Source organism: Oenanthe melanoleuca, chromosome 18 (genome assembly GCF_029582105.1).
Source record: "Oenanthe melanoleuca isolate GR-GAL-2019-014 chromosome 18, OMel1.0, whole genome shotgun sequence".
Classification (NCBI taxonomy): Eukaryota; Metazoa; Chordata; class Aves; order Passeriformes; family Muscicapidae; genus Oenanthe; species Oenanthe melanoleuca.
In genome coordinates, this window is record NC_079351.1 from 8,368,060 (window position 1) to 8,385,157 (window position 17,098).

Sequence of the window (17,098 nt, forward strand, 5' to 3'; positions counted from 1 at the left end):
GAATGTTTCTTAAATCAGAAGCATCTCAGCTTGATGGGGACTGCAGTTCTCTTCCACAGAGTTTCTGAAGCTGCAAATAAAGAGATGGAAGATATCCTGCCAGAGCCAAACAGCCTCAAACTATACAAAGCCAGACAAATTTGTTCATCAGCCTACCTGGATTGCCTGGCTGGATTAAGGATGAGGAAACCCCTCTACCTTACAGGGTAAAACTTATTAAATTTGGGCATTTTCTGGTGGTTGGAACACAACTCATCCCACTGTGAACAGCTGGAAAGATTAATGTGAACTAAAATAAAAGTAGTCAAATGCATTACAGTGATTGTCACTCAGTCAGCAGTAACTGTGCTATATGAATAAAAAGCACATTCAATCTGTTTCAAATAATTGGCAGAGTGTGTTTATATAGGACTAGGGCTGCATATTAAAACACATCTGATTAGTTCTTCATAAGCAATGAGTATTTACTACATCTGTGATAGCTGTATAGATTCAGATCTCATTTTTTAAAATGATTAATTGGTATTTAATTAGCATGTATTACCACACTAGTTATACACTGCCTAGTTGGGAATGCAAATATCATTCTAATAATTACATAACTAGTTATGCTTTCAAGAGCCTACTACATAATGCAGTGCAGATAGCTTCTCTTGGAAGTGAAAACAGCACACAACATAGACAGAGTAACACTTTTGAAACTCCTAAATCCTCTTTTCAAAGTGGACTTTGATCCAAATCAAGAATTCTGATGTTTTCCAGTGTTCCAGTGCAGAATTTATGTGCTGCTGCCATTCTCCAACCCTGCTACATGAAGCAGCTTGGACAGACCCTTGGCATATTTCTAGGAGTGATGGAACTGCCCCCCTGAGCACTCTCAGGGATTGAAGAGGGTTTTTTCCTTCACCATGAAATGCCTCTGTCACACCACTTGCTTCTTTCAAATGCAGAATTGCTGTGTGAGGTTCTGGAGGTGTGTTTGGGTCTCAGCTGAGCTGTGACACCTCAAGGACTGAGCAGATGTGACACCTTCAACTCAAGTGCCACCACAACTGCCAGACATGAGTAAACATCTCTGGGACACAAATATCCCTGCAAATAAAAACAAAGTCTCCTTCCCTGCAGTGGTGATTTAATTCAGTGTCAGTGCAGAGAACAACCCCAGAGCCACTGGAACATGAGGATTGGGAGAATCAAGTGGTAACAATCAGTGCTAATGTTTTACCAGTATCTGAGAAAGTCCTGGAAGCCCACCCTGAATCCCAGCAGGTCTGTCAGATACTCTCCCACCTGTTTCCATCTCCAGGCTCCCCATGGAGAGATGTTTCTGAGCAGGTTGGGAAGGGGTGGGGAGAACAGAGAGCTCTTTGGAAAGTGAAAAAAACAAACTTTCTGCTATTTCTCCCACTTGGGCAAGATGCTTCAGCCCACAGCTCACCAGCTGAACCCTGGAAGAGAAAAGCTGATTACACCCCCTAGCAGAGAACCTCTCTTTACCTGTCTGCCATCCATGCTCTTTGGGGCACAATGCAGGGCCCTTTCTCAGCAGGCAAATCCCCCTGAGGCTGACAGGCACAACTGCTAGTTGGAGGTTGTGTCCCCACACATCCACCCTCTCTGCTCTGAGCAATCCCAGCCCCTTTTCTGCACTCCAGCAGAAAAATCCACCCCCTAATTGGTGGCTGTGATGAAAACCTGTCAGGTTTCCAACTCCTTACTCCAACACCACCTCCCATCTTTTCTTTCCAAGGTCCTACACCTCACATACACCCTCTCCTGGCTCTGTTTTTGCAAACTTAGAGATATTTCTGTTTCTAACTGTAGCTCAGGAAAATCTCCTGCAACACTTGACAGGACTAAGCAGCAGTCCTGCTTGCAGTCCTGGGTGTATCTCTCAAAAAGATGAATGCACTTGCTGTGTCTCTGCCCAGGAGCTCCAAACACACATTTCTGTACCTCAGGCCAAAGATGCACAGCCTGCTCTCACCTCCCCAGGGTGGGGTGGGAGTTTGCAGCTCCCTGGCAGGAGGAGGGTACAGGAGCACTGGCCTCAGTTCCACCCAGAGCATCTGCAGCTGCACTCAGTGGGGGCAAAAAGAGCCATTTGTCAGCCTGACAACAGCCCTGAGATGTGCATTTTCTTGTTCTGAGTGACTCCCCACACAGAGTTCCTCTCTCCTGCATGCAGAGCCCTCTGCTCCCCACCAGCAGGGACAAAGAGCCTGCAGCTCTGCAGCTGCTCTGGCCACCTCCCCTCCCTGGACTCTGCCTGGCACAGTGATGTTTATCTTCCAGCTCTCCCCTTGAGTCCAGTGCAGGAAAGTCCTGCTGAATATAAATCCCCTCTTTTAATAATGCTGAGCTCTGATGGAGGCAGTTTTTAGTTGAAGATTTGCTGGTCGCTCCTGGTGAATAATAAAGCCTTTGGTTTATAAACAACTGTGTGGCATCTGGCCTCTCTTTTTGTCATGCCTTGCTCTTGATCTTGCAGAGGTGGCTGAAGTGCTGGTGCCAGTTACTGCTCCAAAGAACCATTTGATTGTGTCTGCCCAGTGCAGCTGCACACCATGGCCAGAGTGGCACTGACAGTCATTACTGACTCACTGCTGACCAGCACAGACAGCAGCAAATCTGCTGATGAGAGGATGGGAGAAGCTTGGACAGCTCTTTACAGCACCCACACTGGCACCATACCCCTCACCAGATGGAAAAAGGGGGATTCACATCTTTAGGCACAGCTGTGTTCAATGCTCACTGGACTCTGCAAACCCCATTTCACCCTTAGGGTTGTGCTCCCTGCACCAAACCCCCTCCTGGGGAAGGTTCATCAGCCAGGTGTCTCTGCTGGACCTGTCTCAACAACAGCAGTGCCCAGCACCACCAACCCCTCTCCCCAGTCCCAGGTGTATTTCAGATTTAAATGAAGCATTAACATTGCATGCTTTGGGAGGAAATGCTTGTGACTTACTGCAGACAGTCAAAGCAAAGGCACAATTCCCATCAGGAAGCAGGGAATAGTGCAGTGGCTGTGAAGCTTTGTGGAGCCAGAACATGCCCACTGCAGTGTGAGCTGATCATATGGCACAGCAGATTTTGGTGTTCTCTTTGTCGTATGCCACATACTTCAGAGCCTTTGTGCCAACTGCCAGGAGACAAGAAAAACATACAATTAGTGGGGGAGGATCAAATATTCCATTTTCTAGGCAAACTGTAGGGGCCTAAGCTCTGGGCTGTCTTCAGTAATAAAAGTATTAGTGTTTTTACATATATATGCTGATCTAGTCCAAAATTATTAGCAAAGAATTGCAAATGTACCTGGCTCTCTGCAGCCTGCAGGGAAAAGCTGCACTCCTAATGCTTAGTTCTCAAGGCTTTGGGTTTATGAACAGTGATTTTCTGATTGTCTAAAAGTAGCCATGAACTAAAAAATTAGCCCAAAACCCCCTCCAATAAACAAATCCCTGTGTTTCCATTATCACTGCTGCTCACCAGTGCTTCTGTTTATCTTCATCATTCGTGGTGGGGACGTGGCACAGTGACGTGCAGGAGGGAGTGCTTGGGGACAGCTGTGACACAGAGCCATGGCACTGTGTGCCTTCTCCAAAGGAAACCCAGCAAAGCCCTGTGCCCAGAGAGCCTGGCCAGCAGCTCAGCACAGCCCTGCAGAGCCCTGGGTGAGAAAGGGACAAAGTTCTTCAGTGATTTCAGGGCTGGAAGTCGAGCACGTGGAGCAAACCCTCTGCTCCATTTCAAGGCTTTTATAACCAAGTTTAATACAGATCTGGAGAGGCAAAGCCTGATCCAAAGACAATGAAAACCATCAGGAGGACTTCACTGCTCTCACTAAAGCTGTGATAGGTACCCACACAGCTGGAGTTTCACTGCCTGAAATCCCCCAGCAGCAGCAGCATCTGACACTGATAGACACTGACACACACCCTCACATAATTAAGCCAGAGAAACATTAGAATGAAAATATAACAAATGGTTCTCAGCACTAGAATGTGGAGACAAGAGTCAGCTTGCAGATAAAATTGGGAGCAGTGAGATCCCCTGCCCTGTGCTGCTGGCTTGCAGCACAACCTCCTCTTCTGCACAACACACACACCTGCACCAGGCACCTCCCTGAGGTGTTCAGGAGCAAGAAACCTGTAAGAGAAGGGAGAGATGAGGAGAGAAGAGACTGAGCAGAGGCTGTGAGGCACCACAGAGCTATCACCCTCAGCCCAGGAGCTGTGCCAGGAGTCAAAGCACACTGGGGAGCTCAGCCCTGCTCGGTGATGCTCTGAGCATGGTGCTGCTGCAGGAGTTTCAATAATCTGCCTTTAAAAGGCTGTTGTCTTGCCAGCCCACAAGCCAGAACCACCACTCAGCTCAAACATCCCCACAGCTGGACCCAGCTCTGCTCTAGCTTGGTTTTTAATCAATGGCTTTCTCCAAAGCCCACTGAAATCCAGGAAAAAGCTCACACTGATTCAAGTGAGCTCTGACCCAACACCAAGCATGAGGCTTGACCAGGAATTGTTTCTCTGGCAAAAGGAGATTCCTTGGGCTTCCATCCTCTTCTCACATCTGTCAAGAGTTTTTATATAATTCTTATAAACCAATATGAAACAACATCCATTCTACTGGCTGTTCCTCCAAAACAGTGCAGGAGTTTCCCTCCCCACCACGCTGGATGCAGCATCCTTGCAGATCCCCACCAGTGCCTCCCACAGCTCCCATCAAATGCAGACTGCTCACCTGAAGACAACTGCTTGGTGTGGACCAAGAAATATCACAGAAGGCAGGAAATAAGAGAGAGTTTCCATCATCTGAAGCTCTTTATTAACAACAGGCTGAGTTTTGGGGATGAGAGCGTGCCGTGGGTTTGGCACACTCCAAGTGCAGTTCAGCCTGTGGGAAGAGCCAAACCCTCTTTGAGGGAGAAATCTGCAGATACAAAGTCTCTAATTTTTCAGTAGAAAAGACCATTTAATAGGAATTAAAGCCTTCCCACCTTCAACAAAAACAAATCAAGCACCAAGAGCAACACTGCACTGAGCAGGCGACTCCCAGAGTCTTTCAGCAGACAAAAGGTAACTCAGGATGCCAAATCAAACCTGCTGCTCCCCAGCCCTTCCCTGTGCTCCCCAGGCCAGATCTCTGCCAGCTGTTTGGCACTGCAGTGCCCAGCCTGTGCAGATGCTGCATTGTGTAACAATAAAAACCTCCCTGGAGCCAAGACAGGCTCCTTTGCACTCACATGCATGGTAAAGGAAGAGGATTTTCCTTTTTTTTTTTTTTTTTATAGTGCATAATTCTGTCTTTCAGGGGAGGAGAAAGAATTCACATCTAAGTGCAATGGTAGTGGTTTGAGTTTCTGCAGGAAATGACTTGGGGTTATTAATATGTATTTTTTTCCATTGTAAAATGATCTCAAACGCTTTAACACAAGGAGAAGATCCTAAAAATCCAGAGTGGCTGAAAGTCACTGTAATAACACACAATTTACACCCTTTATCTTCTGCAAAAATCAAGCACAAAACCTTGGATCTCCTCACCTTTTTCGGTGGCCACTGTACTTTCTGCCAGGTGTAATCTCCAGTACTGAAGGTCTCAGGCTTATTGCAGCACCCCAAAGGTGTTTGATGAATTTGGATGAATTTGACTTAGAGAAATGAGGAGCAGATTTTCTGGGCTCCTATCTGTCACACAGGTGCTTGAAATGACATAAAATTGGACTCAGTGACCCTGGGAGTGCCTTCCTGTAACTGGCCTGAAGCTGCTCCAAAGGGAGCAGCACCACCAGGCAGATCCCCTTTTTATCTGGGAGCATTTTTAAAACCCATTCACCTACATGCCTGAAATAATGCTGACCTGTTACACAGTCCTCTTTAGAGATCTTACAGAGGGTTCTCTCCAGTGGCTCCTCCAGAGCTAGGACACTTGCATCTCAAACCTCTGAGTGAGGGGAGAAAGCAATAACTTTGAAATAAAGTATATCTATAAGTGTAAATTTAAGGGCATATTCAACTCTGTAAGACATATGTAAACATAGAAGTTAATAACACATTCATAAATTGGGGATCAGATTTGCTTTTCCTTATATCTGTGCAGCTCAGGAGTGGCCCTGCTGCAATCAGTGTGCACATTCCATGTTTCAGATAATCCCCTGCACCTGAGTGGTGACTGGTTCAGAAACAATTTCAGAGAGTGACAAGCCCTGTGCACATTGCAGAGCACAGACACTGCTGCCATGAGACTGGATGGCCAGGCTGCAGGGATTACACACACTGGCTGGTAACCTGAGAAAAGGATTGCTGTTGAGTCAGCAGTGCAGCCAAATCAGTGTCTGGCTGTCCTGTGGGACACTGAGCTGCAGTTGCTTTCAGTGCCATCCACCTCCCCTGCAACGCTACATTCCACTGACAGGTCTGCACTAACACATGATAACTGAGCCTCCAAGTTCAGGATTAAGAAATGAATGCATGGATCTCATCTGACAGCACATGTTGGGACCCCTGGGCTGCTCCAGAGACATCCCACCCTGCCCTTCTCACTCAGATACTCTGTCAAGACCCCTCTGAACTTGGTCAAAGCAAAATACTTTCCTGATACTTTGGCAAGTGACCAGTTGAGTCTTTTCACTTCCTGCACTTCTGATGGGAAGAGGATCATCCATGTGGTGACTGGGCACAGGAGTAGCACCAGGAACACCAGTGCCCACCTGGCCAGGCAGAACTTGTACAACTAAAATCAAACTCAGCCAAAGGCTGGACCTGTCCCCCACAGCACCTCTACCCAAAGCTCACATCAAGGACACTTCACATGCTCCCTACTCTGAACTCAAAATTCACTCTCAACAATAAAATTCCAGCCAGAAGGCACTTTAGGAGGACAACATGTACAAAGATGGTGCCTAACAGGGAGCCTCTGCTTCCAAACAACTCAGACAACATTTAGTTTGGATCCTGTCACAGCTGAATGGAGCAATCAGAGCTGCCTTTCAATTTGCCAAGGCAACAGCCTTCAGCAGCCCACCATATATACTGACCTTCACAGCCAAACAAAGGAGCACCAGTTATTCACAGAGAAAAATCAAGGGCTTTATAAGAAAAAAATCGGACATGGCTGCTCAAACAGCCCTCACCACATAAGACTGCTATTGTCTGCTTCCTAACAAGAAGAAAAATTTGTCAGGAAGTTCTAAAATTAGGTGCTGAGCACCTGAAGAATGTTCTGTGCAAAGCAGGGAATAAAATGCCACATGGAAATATTTTTTAAGATGGCTGGATATGCTCTGCATGAGCCACACGAGGCTCCAGAGGGGAAATTTTGCACATGAAGTAAAATGTGCAAGGTATTGCCCAGAGCAGCTGTGGCTGCCCCATCCCTGCAAGTGTCCAAGGCCAGGATGGATGGGACTTGGAGCAATCTGGGATAGTGGAAGCTGTGTGACTGGATGAGCTTTAAGGTCCCTTCCATTCTCTGATTCCACGAGTCTATAATTCCACATTATTTATCATTTTCATACCAACACCTTTTAGAATATTACAAGAAAACCACACAAGGAGTAACAGATCGTGAGGTTCATAAGACAATTTGATCCTTGATGACTTGGCTTTGTGTGCAAGTCCCTGAGGATTTACTCTGACAGTAATTATACACTGAGCTCCCTATTCCTCCTTGATTAAAATTCATCTTCCAAAAAAGCACTTACAGTCCTTACTTAGACAGCTGGAGAAATGGAAAATTCACAACTTCTTCTGGTAACTTGTCACCCACACTGCTGAAAGATGTGTTCCTTGTGTACACAGACAAATGGGAAACATCAGTATTCCAGACTCCTGCATTGTCCCCTTTTTAATTCTGATTGATCACGGTTCTCACATGCTCCAGGCTCAGTTCCACCTGGTATGAAATGCTGTTAATGCCTGTGGGTGTGCAGAAGAGGCTTGGTGCATGGTGAGAGCAGAAGTGCCTCTTGTTCAGAGAAAAGCTTTTGCTGTGCTGAAGAAAAATTTCAGGCAACAAACTACTTTTGAAGAGTTTAACAGGACTAAGTTCCCATGGATATATGTGTGTATCCTACATGTTCAAGGAAACAAGTGTCTCTCAGGCTCACTGATGCCTCGTGTTGCTTAATTAAACATTCTTGTGCTGGAAGGAAAACCAGGACGTTGAAATTAGGTATTTACTAAACAGATGAAGTAATTATCTATTTAGAAGAACATATTACTCTACTTACCTCTAATATCATAACAAACCACCAAACAAACCAGGGAATGTCAGAAAACAAAATATCTGTTCTGTTCTCTCTCTCCCTCTGTCCTGGCCACTAGATGCAGACAGATAAAAAAACAGAGAGAGAACAACTTCAAAACAAAAGGCGAAAGGACTGCAAAAGTTGCATGCAACTTCTCAGAGACGATCTATTTATGCCAAATTTGGATCTCACGTGAAGTCTGTGGCCGTCAATCCCCCTGACTGCCGTGCCGGCAGGATTTGGCCCCGGTGAAGCATCCCTGCATTCCCAGCTGCTCGGTGCAGCTGCCGCGCAGGAATGCGGGATGCGGGGCGGAGTCCAAACTCCAGCGAAAACCAAATTCCACCGCAGCCCTCGGCTCTGAACTTTGTCGGTGCCATGGCTGAATCTGATAAAGTAACCCCCTGCCCGGAAATAATTCAATTTAGTTTCTTCTCCCTCACCAGCATGCAAACCATGTTTGAGCCAGCCCTTTATTGAATAGAACTTCGAGCGTTTGGGGCTCAAAGAGACACGAACGCTGATGAGCAGTACCAGGAAGGAAAGCAGGGCTGTGTTTGTGTGTGTGCTCACCTCACAGCAGATTACAATTAAGTACTCAATATTTTTATAGGGCTGAATCCTGTTCCTACAAGTCAACAAGGCTTTCAACACTTCATAGCACGGCAGGAGAATAGACAACAGTTTGCACAAAAGCGATTTCAGGAGGGATTAAAACAAGCAAATAAACATATATCGGTCATTTTAGCACTCTGGTTTAAACAGAAATGTTTGAAGGCACAAAAGCCAGTTAATTCCTATTGGAAATCAATGGTAGCTGAGGGAATACAGCATTCTGGGTACCCTTGGGAAGTTGTCCTTTGACTATGGACTGCCCTATCTCTGCTTTCTCTAAAATAAGATGGAAATGTAAAGTGCTTATTGATTTTGCAGCTGTCCCCAGACTTCTCGCCTGAGGGGAAAAGTTGTCTCTGTGAACCTCATACTCATCCCACTCCGTGCCTCCCCCTCTTCAGAAGAATCAGCCACCACTAAAGCTCGAATTTTAAATCTTATGACAGCATTGTCGTGATTTTCAGGGTAAAATTCAAAATACGAGCTATTTGCAGGGAGAGAGGAGGCTGTTTCAGCCCGAGTTCGCTATCCACCTCCACCTCAGCCTCTCTCCGAGCGCACCTGGAGCGCCCTGCGCGGGGCACCAGCGGAGCGCGGCCGCCTCTGGCTCCCGTGTCGGCCACCGGCTTTGCCTGGAGCACGGCGCCGAGCCCCATCGCCAGGCTGCCACCGCGCCAGGGAAGCGCCCGATTCCAGCAGAGTGCCCAGGAAAACTTTTCAGGCAGCTGCCGCAGGCTGACGCTGCTCGGCGGGGCTCGATCCGCGGGGGGAGCGCAGCGCTCCGGACACGCTCCCGGTTCGGAGAGCCCCGTTCCCGGCGGGGAGAGCCTCGTTACTAATTCGGGAGCCTCATTCACCGCTCGGGGAGTCCCGTTCCCGGTTCGGAGAGCCTCGTTACTAATTCGGGAGCCTCATTCACCGCTCGGGGAGTCCCGTTCCCGGCGGGGAAAGCTCCATCCTCGGAAGGGAGAGCCCGGTTCCCTGCTCGGGGAGCTCCATTCCCGGCTCGGAGAGGCGGGGTGAGCACCGTTCTCAGTTCGGGGAGCCCCATTCCCGGCCCGGGGAGCCCCATTCGCGGAGGGCAGAGCCCCACTCCCGGCTTGGGGAGCCCCACTCCCGGCTCGGGGAGCCGCTCTCCGCAGAGTCCCGGAGGGCACAGCCCCGTTCCCGGCTCGGGGAGCCCCATTCCCGGAGGGCAGAGCCCCGTTCCCGGCTCGGGGAGCCCCATTCCCGGAGGGCAGAGCCCCGTTCCCGGTTTGGGGACCCGCTCTCCGCAGGTCCCGCCCGGGCTCCGCGCTGCCGGTGGCTCTCGCCCCGCGCCCCGCAGCGCTCCCGCTCCCGGTCCCGGTCCCGCTCCCGGTCGGCCCCGCACGGGTCGGGGCTCGGGGGTCCCCGCGGTCGCTGCGGGAGCGGGGCAGCCCCGGCGGGGCGGGGGCGGCCCTTCCTTCCCCCGAGGGCAGCCCGGTACCGCCCTGCCTCCCGCGGGGGGCGGAGCGGCCGCCGCCGGGGCCGGGAGCTCCGGGGCCGGTGCGACCGTGCCGGGGCCGCCGCCGCCGCCCATGGAGCCCAACGGGACGGCGGCGGCGGGGGACAACGGGACGGCGGCGGCGGCGGCGAGCGGCGGGGGTGCCCCCGGGGGCGGCCCCCTGCTCATCCCCTCGGCCTTCGGGACGGTGCTGTCGGTGATGTACGTGGCCGGGGTGGCCGGCAATGTCTACACGCTGGTGGTGATGTGCCACTCGGCGCGCTGCGCCGCCCCCATGTACAGCTCCATCGTCAGCCTGGCCCTGGCCGACCTGCTCTACCTCTCCACCATCCCCTTCATCGTCTGCACCTACCTGGCTCAGGACTGGTACTTCGGGGACCTGGGGTGCCGCATCCTGCTCAGCCTGGACCTGCTCACCATGCACGCCAGCATCTTCACGCTCACGCTCATGTGCACCGAGCGCTACCTGGCCGTCACCCGGCCCCTGGACACCCTGAAGCGCTCGCGGGGCTATCGGAAGGTCACGGCGGGGGCTGTCTGGTCCGTGTCGCTGCTGCTCACGCTGCCCATGATGCTGATGGTCACGCTGACCGAGGGGGGCAAGGCGGAGGGCAAGGTGAAGAGGATGTGCGCGCCCACCTGGAGCGTGGATGCCTACCGGACCTACCTGACCGTGCTCTTCAGCACCAGCATCATGGCCCCGGGCATCATCATCGGCTTCCTCTACACGCGCCTGGCCAGGACCTACCTGGAGTCCCAGAGGAACCCCCCCCACAAAGAGAAGAGCAAGAGATCCCCCCGGCAGAAGGTCCTCATCATGATTTTCAGCATCGTGCTGGTCTTCTGGGCCTGCTTCCTGCCCTTTTGGATCTGGCAGCTGGTGCGCCTCTACAGCAGCTCTCTGCAGCTCACCACCCAAACCCAGAAGTGCATTAACTACCTGGTGACCTGCCTGACCTACAGCAACAGCTGCATCAACCCCTTCCTCTACACCCTGCTCACCAAAAACTACCGCGAGTACCTGCGCAACAGGCACCGCAACTTCTACAGGTTCACGTCGTCCTTCCGCAAGAGGGGCTCCAACCTGCAGTGCTCCTGGGGCCGCTCCATGTCCTCCAGCAACCAGTACGACTACAGCTCGGAGGCGCTGGGCATGGCCACGCTGAAGGACAAGTGAGGAGCAGGAGGCGCTGCCAGCAGCCAGGAGCAGCAGGAGTCCGGCCAAGGTAGGGCTGCGGGACCCCCCGGCCCTGAATTCAGGGCTCCAAAAACTCATTGCTGGGGGCAAGAAGCCGTGTGAATCCAAACGCTGCGAGACGAGTCCGAATTTCCATCTGGTTGGGGGGGTCCTGCCGGGAGCCAGCAGCCCTTCAGGACAGCTCCTGCAGGGTTTGGGGTGCAGAAGATGAGGTGATGCTCCGCTCGCTTCTGCCACAAACTGCTTGGCTGAGTTTCGGCTCCCGATTCTCTCGGGTGGTTTCTCCGTGCTGCCTTGGGGCTGCAGAAATCTGAGATGGGCCCAGTATCACTTAAACCCAGCCTTGGGTCTGCCCTCTGTGTTACTGTTGTCTGTTTCTGGAGTGTGTAAAGAGACTTTTAAGTCCCTTTTCCTATTTCCTGTTACATTACGGTGCACTACGGTTCTATCAAGCTTAAAGTCTCTATTTTAAAATTCATTGCAGCAGCACTTTGAACTCCAAGCATTCAAAAACCACCAGGTAAGCTGTCAGAAACCACAGGATTACCTAAAAAAAATTGAAATTTTTTAAGGTTTCTACCTAAGGTGGTTTGAATTTGCCACTGATTTTTTTTTTAAAAGTTGGTCCTTTTCTTAAAAGTCAACAGAGCTTGGCAAACCTGAAAATTTACTTTGGAAGAAATAAAAAATTATTTATAATCCTATCACTCAAAGACCTGAGGCTCAAAGAAAAATGACTGAATCCTATATCATGAAACCCATTATAAAAGAGACAAAATTTTTCATGACATTTGATCAAAACCATTTTGCCTCAATGTATTCTGCTCATTTTCTCCCTGCTTGGCATCTCACAGTGAGCCTTCACCACAGATCCTGGAGATGCCTGTAAGCACTTAAACAATTGTAAAGTGTCAGTTTATAAATAAATGCTTATTAAAAATGGACCCTCCTCAGGTTTCCCCTCGCCTGGTCTCTTCACCCAGCTCAGATTTATCAGGGCAGATGCTACAGTTTCCAGCTGTGGGGATGAATTTGGGGTCAATATCCTTCTTTCTTGTTCTGGGACAGACTCTGGGGATAAGAAAAGCATGGTCTGAGTTGCACAAACTCTTGTCAGCAGCTGGTGATGCCCAGGGAGCTCAGAAGCAGCAGCAGTGTAAGGAGCTGGAATTTCCACTTTTTTATTGCTTACTCCAACCCCCATCTGCCTGAGCAGGGTCCCTCTCCAGCCCTGCAGTGCTGCATTCCCAGGTCCTTGGGTGATCCCACACCAAACTTCAGGGTGTGCTTGTGCTACAGCAGGGACACAAAGTGCCACCACCACAGAGGGGCTGAGAGCAGGGAACAGGCACAGGGACACAAAGTGCCACCACCACAGAGGGGCTGAGAGCAGGGAACAGGCACAGGGACACAAAGTGCCACCACCACAGACAGGTTGGGAGCAGAGAACAGGCACAGGGACACTGGGTTTTGTGCACTCAGCTTAGTGAAGAATTCACAAGCTGGATGAAGGTGTTTCTGTGCTGGAGCCAGCATCCTCTTGGGATGCTTTCTGGGGAGCAGGGGAATGAATAACTCACCTTGCCCATATTGCTTTTAACCACAGGGTTTGAAACCCCAGTGATCACTTTGTCATATTCCAGTGCTGCCAGACTCCAAGCTGGGCATCATAAAGAGTGTTAATGTTGTCCATTCCTTCTGGAATAGGGGGTTTAACACACAAGTCATGTTGGGAATTGGCAGGGAGAGCAGAATTCAGCATATTTTCAGAACAACTTTTCAGAAATTAATTGATTTTTAAATTATTAATTCTAAACTCATTGTTACTTCTCCTTTGGTTCCCATTTCCAAGGCTGGAAGTCACTCCCTTATTAAGAATTAAAAAGATAAGACTCAACTCAGAAGGCATTTTGGGAAGGTTGGAGTATGAATGTCATGTGCAAAGTGTGTCTGGACAGAAGTCCTGGTAGAGCCAGGCATGGCTGCATCCCATGAGCTGGACAGGGATCAAAAAGAGTTTTAGGGACTTTGCTTTGTACTTTAAAAAAGAAAAAAATTAAAAAGCTGAACAGCCTAAACCCCCAGTTATTAATAAGAGGGGGAAGTTGAAAAGGAGTTCTGCGTAGAAAAAAAAAGGGTGAAAATGCAGAGATGGGCTCTTCAGCTGTAAGCTAATGTGGGGATAAGCAAACAGAAGGGGCTCAGTTGGGAAACACTTCCCAAGACACCTCTCAGCCCCCTGAAGGAATCTGTCACTGTGCTCAGTGTCACCAGCAGTGTGTAGTGGCTCTTTCTGGGAGCATTCATCATCAAAGGGTTGATGGAGGGACATCCAGATGAAAGGCAACACTGGATATTTCAAAAACAGTGTGCTCACTGGTCAAGGAAAGTGATTCCCCCCTCTCCTCCACTCTGGTGAGCCCAGCCTGCAGTGCTGCTTCCAAATGTGACACCTCCAATATCACAGGGACCTGGAGCTGCTGAGAGAGTCCAGAGGAGCCACGGAGGGGCAGGAGCCAGGCTGGGAGAGATGGGGGTGCTCACCTGGAGAGGAGAAGGATCCAGGAGAGCTCAGAGCCCTTCCAGGGCCTGAAGGGGCTCCAGGAGAGCTGGAGAGGGACTGGGGACAAGGGATGGAGGGACAGGACACAGAGAATGGCTTCCATTGGCAGAGGGCAGGGCTGGATGGGATATTGGGATTAAATCCTTCCCTGGGAGGCTGGTGAGGCACAGGGTGCCCAGAGCAGCTGTGGCTGCTCCATCTCTGGGATGCTCCATCCCATGTTCCAGACCATGGACACTGGGGCTTGGAGCACACCCTGGGGTAGTGGAAGGTGTCCCTGCCATGGCAGGGGTGGCACTGGATGAGCTTCAAGGCCCCTTCTGTGACTCTGCTCCATTTGGCACTGCTCAGGCTGTTCAGCCAGGCTGGGCTCCATCCCAGCCCCATCCCAGCACTGCTCCTCTCTCCCCAGGCTCTGGAAATGCCATGCAGGTTTCTCCAAGCAGAGATCCTGTGCCCACACAGGATCCCTGTGCCCAGGAGAGGCTGTTCCCAGCCAGAGGAGCCCAGCAGTCAGAGCTGCTGTGTGTGATCAGTGCCAGCTCTTCACACTCTGTGCAGACCTGCACAAACACCACTCCCAGGGACAGAGCTCCATGTAAAAGATGCATTTCATGAACAACATCCCTCTTGCTGTTCCCTCAGACCTTTAAACTGCCAAAAGTCAGTAGGTTTGATCCACTTCACAAATATCCTGCTGGAGCAGAGGTTTTAGTGAGTTCCTGTTGTCTGTAACTGGGCAAGCCTTGACTCCTCTTGGGGTGCTCATGGATTGGGAATGAGGGGACTGCCCTCATGGGCTTTCCTTTAACAACAGAACCAAATTAATCTGGTAGCTCACCTGGAAGGGGATTGCTGCCTGTAGAGCACAGAGCCTGTCTGGGGCTGGCCCAACCTGCAGGTTACCTGTGAGGGGTGACCTTACTTGCTGCTCACCCAGAGGGTTTTGGGGAGGGTGTTGGTTTGGGGTTGGGATCTCAGCATTCCCAAGAACACCTCCCTGTGTGCAGGCTGCTGTGAGGCAGCTCAGGCTGATTCCTGCATGAAAAAGGAAGAGTTGGGATTCCCAAAGCCATGAGATCAAAACCATCATGTGTCCCCAGGCACAGAGGGTACAGAAATGTGTGAAAATTGACATAACCAGAATCTGGATGATGGGATTTAGCAAATTCTATGATTGGTGTCACTTCAGGTAAATCTGAAGCATCTCAGGCCAGGGCTGAGTAACAACAGCAAAGTCAGTGGGGCTGTAACTGAAAAACAACATGTGGAGACTTCCTTGAAAACTATTTTACTTTGGCTATTTTGCATTCCAGGAAATAAAGTTCTGTGCACCCTGGGGTCATTTGTCATACCTAAATCATTGTAACCCTGTGGTTCTTAATGCTTTGGGTGTTTTTTATTGCAAATGAAATGTTGTTGCAGATTCAGTGACACAGTTACTTCTTCAGAAACATGGGAAATGGGAATTTCAGGAAAGGCAGCATCCTATTTCTTTTTGGGCCAGAGGCTGCCACTGCAAAACTCCATGCATGCTTTACAAGAAAGAAAATAATTTAATCACTAGAGTTGTTTTTTTTCAATGCCCCTTAGGATTTAGGGGTTTATAACAAAAAACCCAACCCAGACTGGGAAAGAAAAACAATTTCATCCTGAGTGCTCTCTCCTTCCTTATGGTGGGATCTCATTCTCAGATGGGAGCTGCTGCAGCAATGGCAATTTTCCCACTTTTACTTGAAAAGACAAAGACCACTCCTTTGTGGGGCAAATGAGAATTATTTTCATCAGACACAGGAGAATCCATCTGAACCTTATGGAATTTTTGCAGCCTTTTCCTTCAGTCACTGTTGTGTTTTTTACCATCTTTCTCTCCACTTTCAAAAAACAAATTTGCAGTAAAAGCTCAAAATCCCCACAATCCAATTCCCTCATGAGTGCAAGCAAGTAGTTTTAATTCTTATTTCAGCAGTCAGGTTTGGTGATGGTGAGTGACTGAACACCAGGAGAGCCCCCAAAAGAGAGGGGACTTGATGAGCATTTTGCACCTTGAGCTGCAAGATGCACAGTGGGATTAACTGTGGGGGACAGGTGGGATGACAGAGTTCAAAATCTATTATAAACTATTATAATATATTATATTCTATTCATAATCTGTTCATAAACTATTCATAATCTATTCTTAATCACCAGGATGATGAGAGAAGAAAGCCCATAAAGCTCATATCAGAGCCCAGCCCTCGAGCCCTGGGTGCAGAAAACAGAAAAATCCTCAGAGCAGCCCCAGAAAGTCAGGAAGCTTTGCCAGAAGTTTGTCTGGCCTGAGGACACTCGGTTTTTCTGTCACATTTCAGAGTCCCTCTGGTGGCAGCAGCAAGTTCCCATCCCGAGGTCTCAGGAAGAAAATTTGCTTTTTATTTCTAGGCTTTAAAACAGAGAGGTTGCCCCCAAATCACAGCTCAATGTAACTACACAAGAGCATTTATTTGGCATCAGGAGGGGAGAGGAGAGGGAGAGGGAGAGGGAGAGGGAGAGGGAGAGGGAGAGGGAGAGGGAGGAGGAGAGGAGAGGAGAGGAGAGGAGAGGAGAGGAGAGGAGAGGAGAGGAGAGGAGAGGAGAGGAGAGGAGAGGAGAGGAGAGGAGAGGAGAGGAGAGGAGAGGAGAGGAGAGGAGAGGAGAGGAGAGGAGAGGAGAGGAGAGGAGAGGAGAGGAGAGGAGAGGAGAGGAGAGGAGAGGAGAGGAGAGGAGAGGAGAGGAGAGGAGAGGAGAGGAGAGGAGAGGAGAGGAGCCACTTCCAAGAGTTAACTTTCCTCTCCCGTGTTCCCTCCTGTGCCAAACCCACACTAACTTCATTCCTGTCATTTTGCACAGCACCCTCCCAGCCAGCACCCACAGAAACACCCAGAGCTGGTGACTAACTCCAGTTTAGCCCAGCTGGGGTTTTTCTGCCTGATAATATTGGGGTTTGCTGTTAGTTTCTAGTTTTTCTGG

At 49.9% G+C, this 17,098-nt stretch overlaps 1 protein-coding gene across 1 annotated transcript; it reads left to right on the forward strand.

The window, feature by feature from the left end:
• The first annotated feature begins 10,422 nt into the window (after nt 1-10,422).
• Nucleotides 10,423-12,491, forward strand: LOC130260546 (urotensin-2 receptor-like). The gene has a single exon (XM_056506065.1). The coding sequence runs from the start codon at nt 10,423-10,425 to the stop codon at nt 11,524-11,526; it is 1,104 nt and encodes a 367-aa protein (XP_056362040.1). The 3' UTR covers nt 11,527-12,491.
• Nucleotides 12,492-17,098: the final 4,607 nt, after the last annotated feature.

What these genes read in the sequence shown, in the direction of transcription:
- LOC130260546 (XM_056506065.1), top strand. Translation starts at nt 10,423, where the DNA reads ATGGAGCCCAACGGGACGGCGGCGGCGGGGGACAACGGGACGGCGGCG.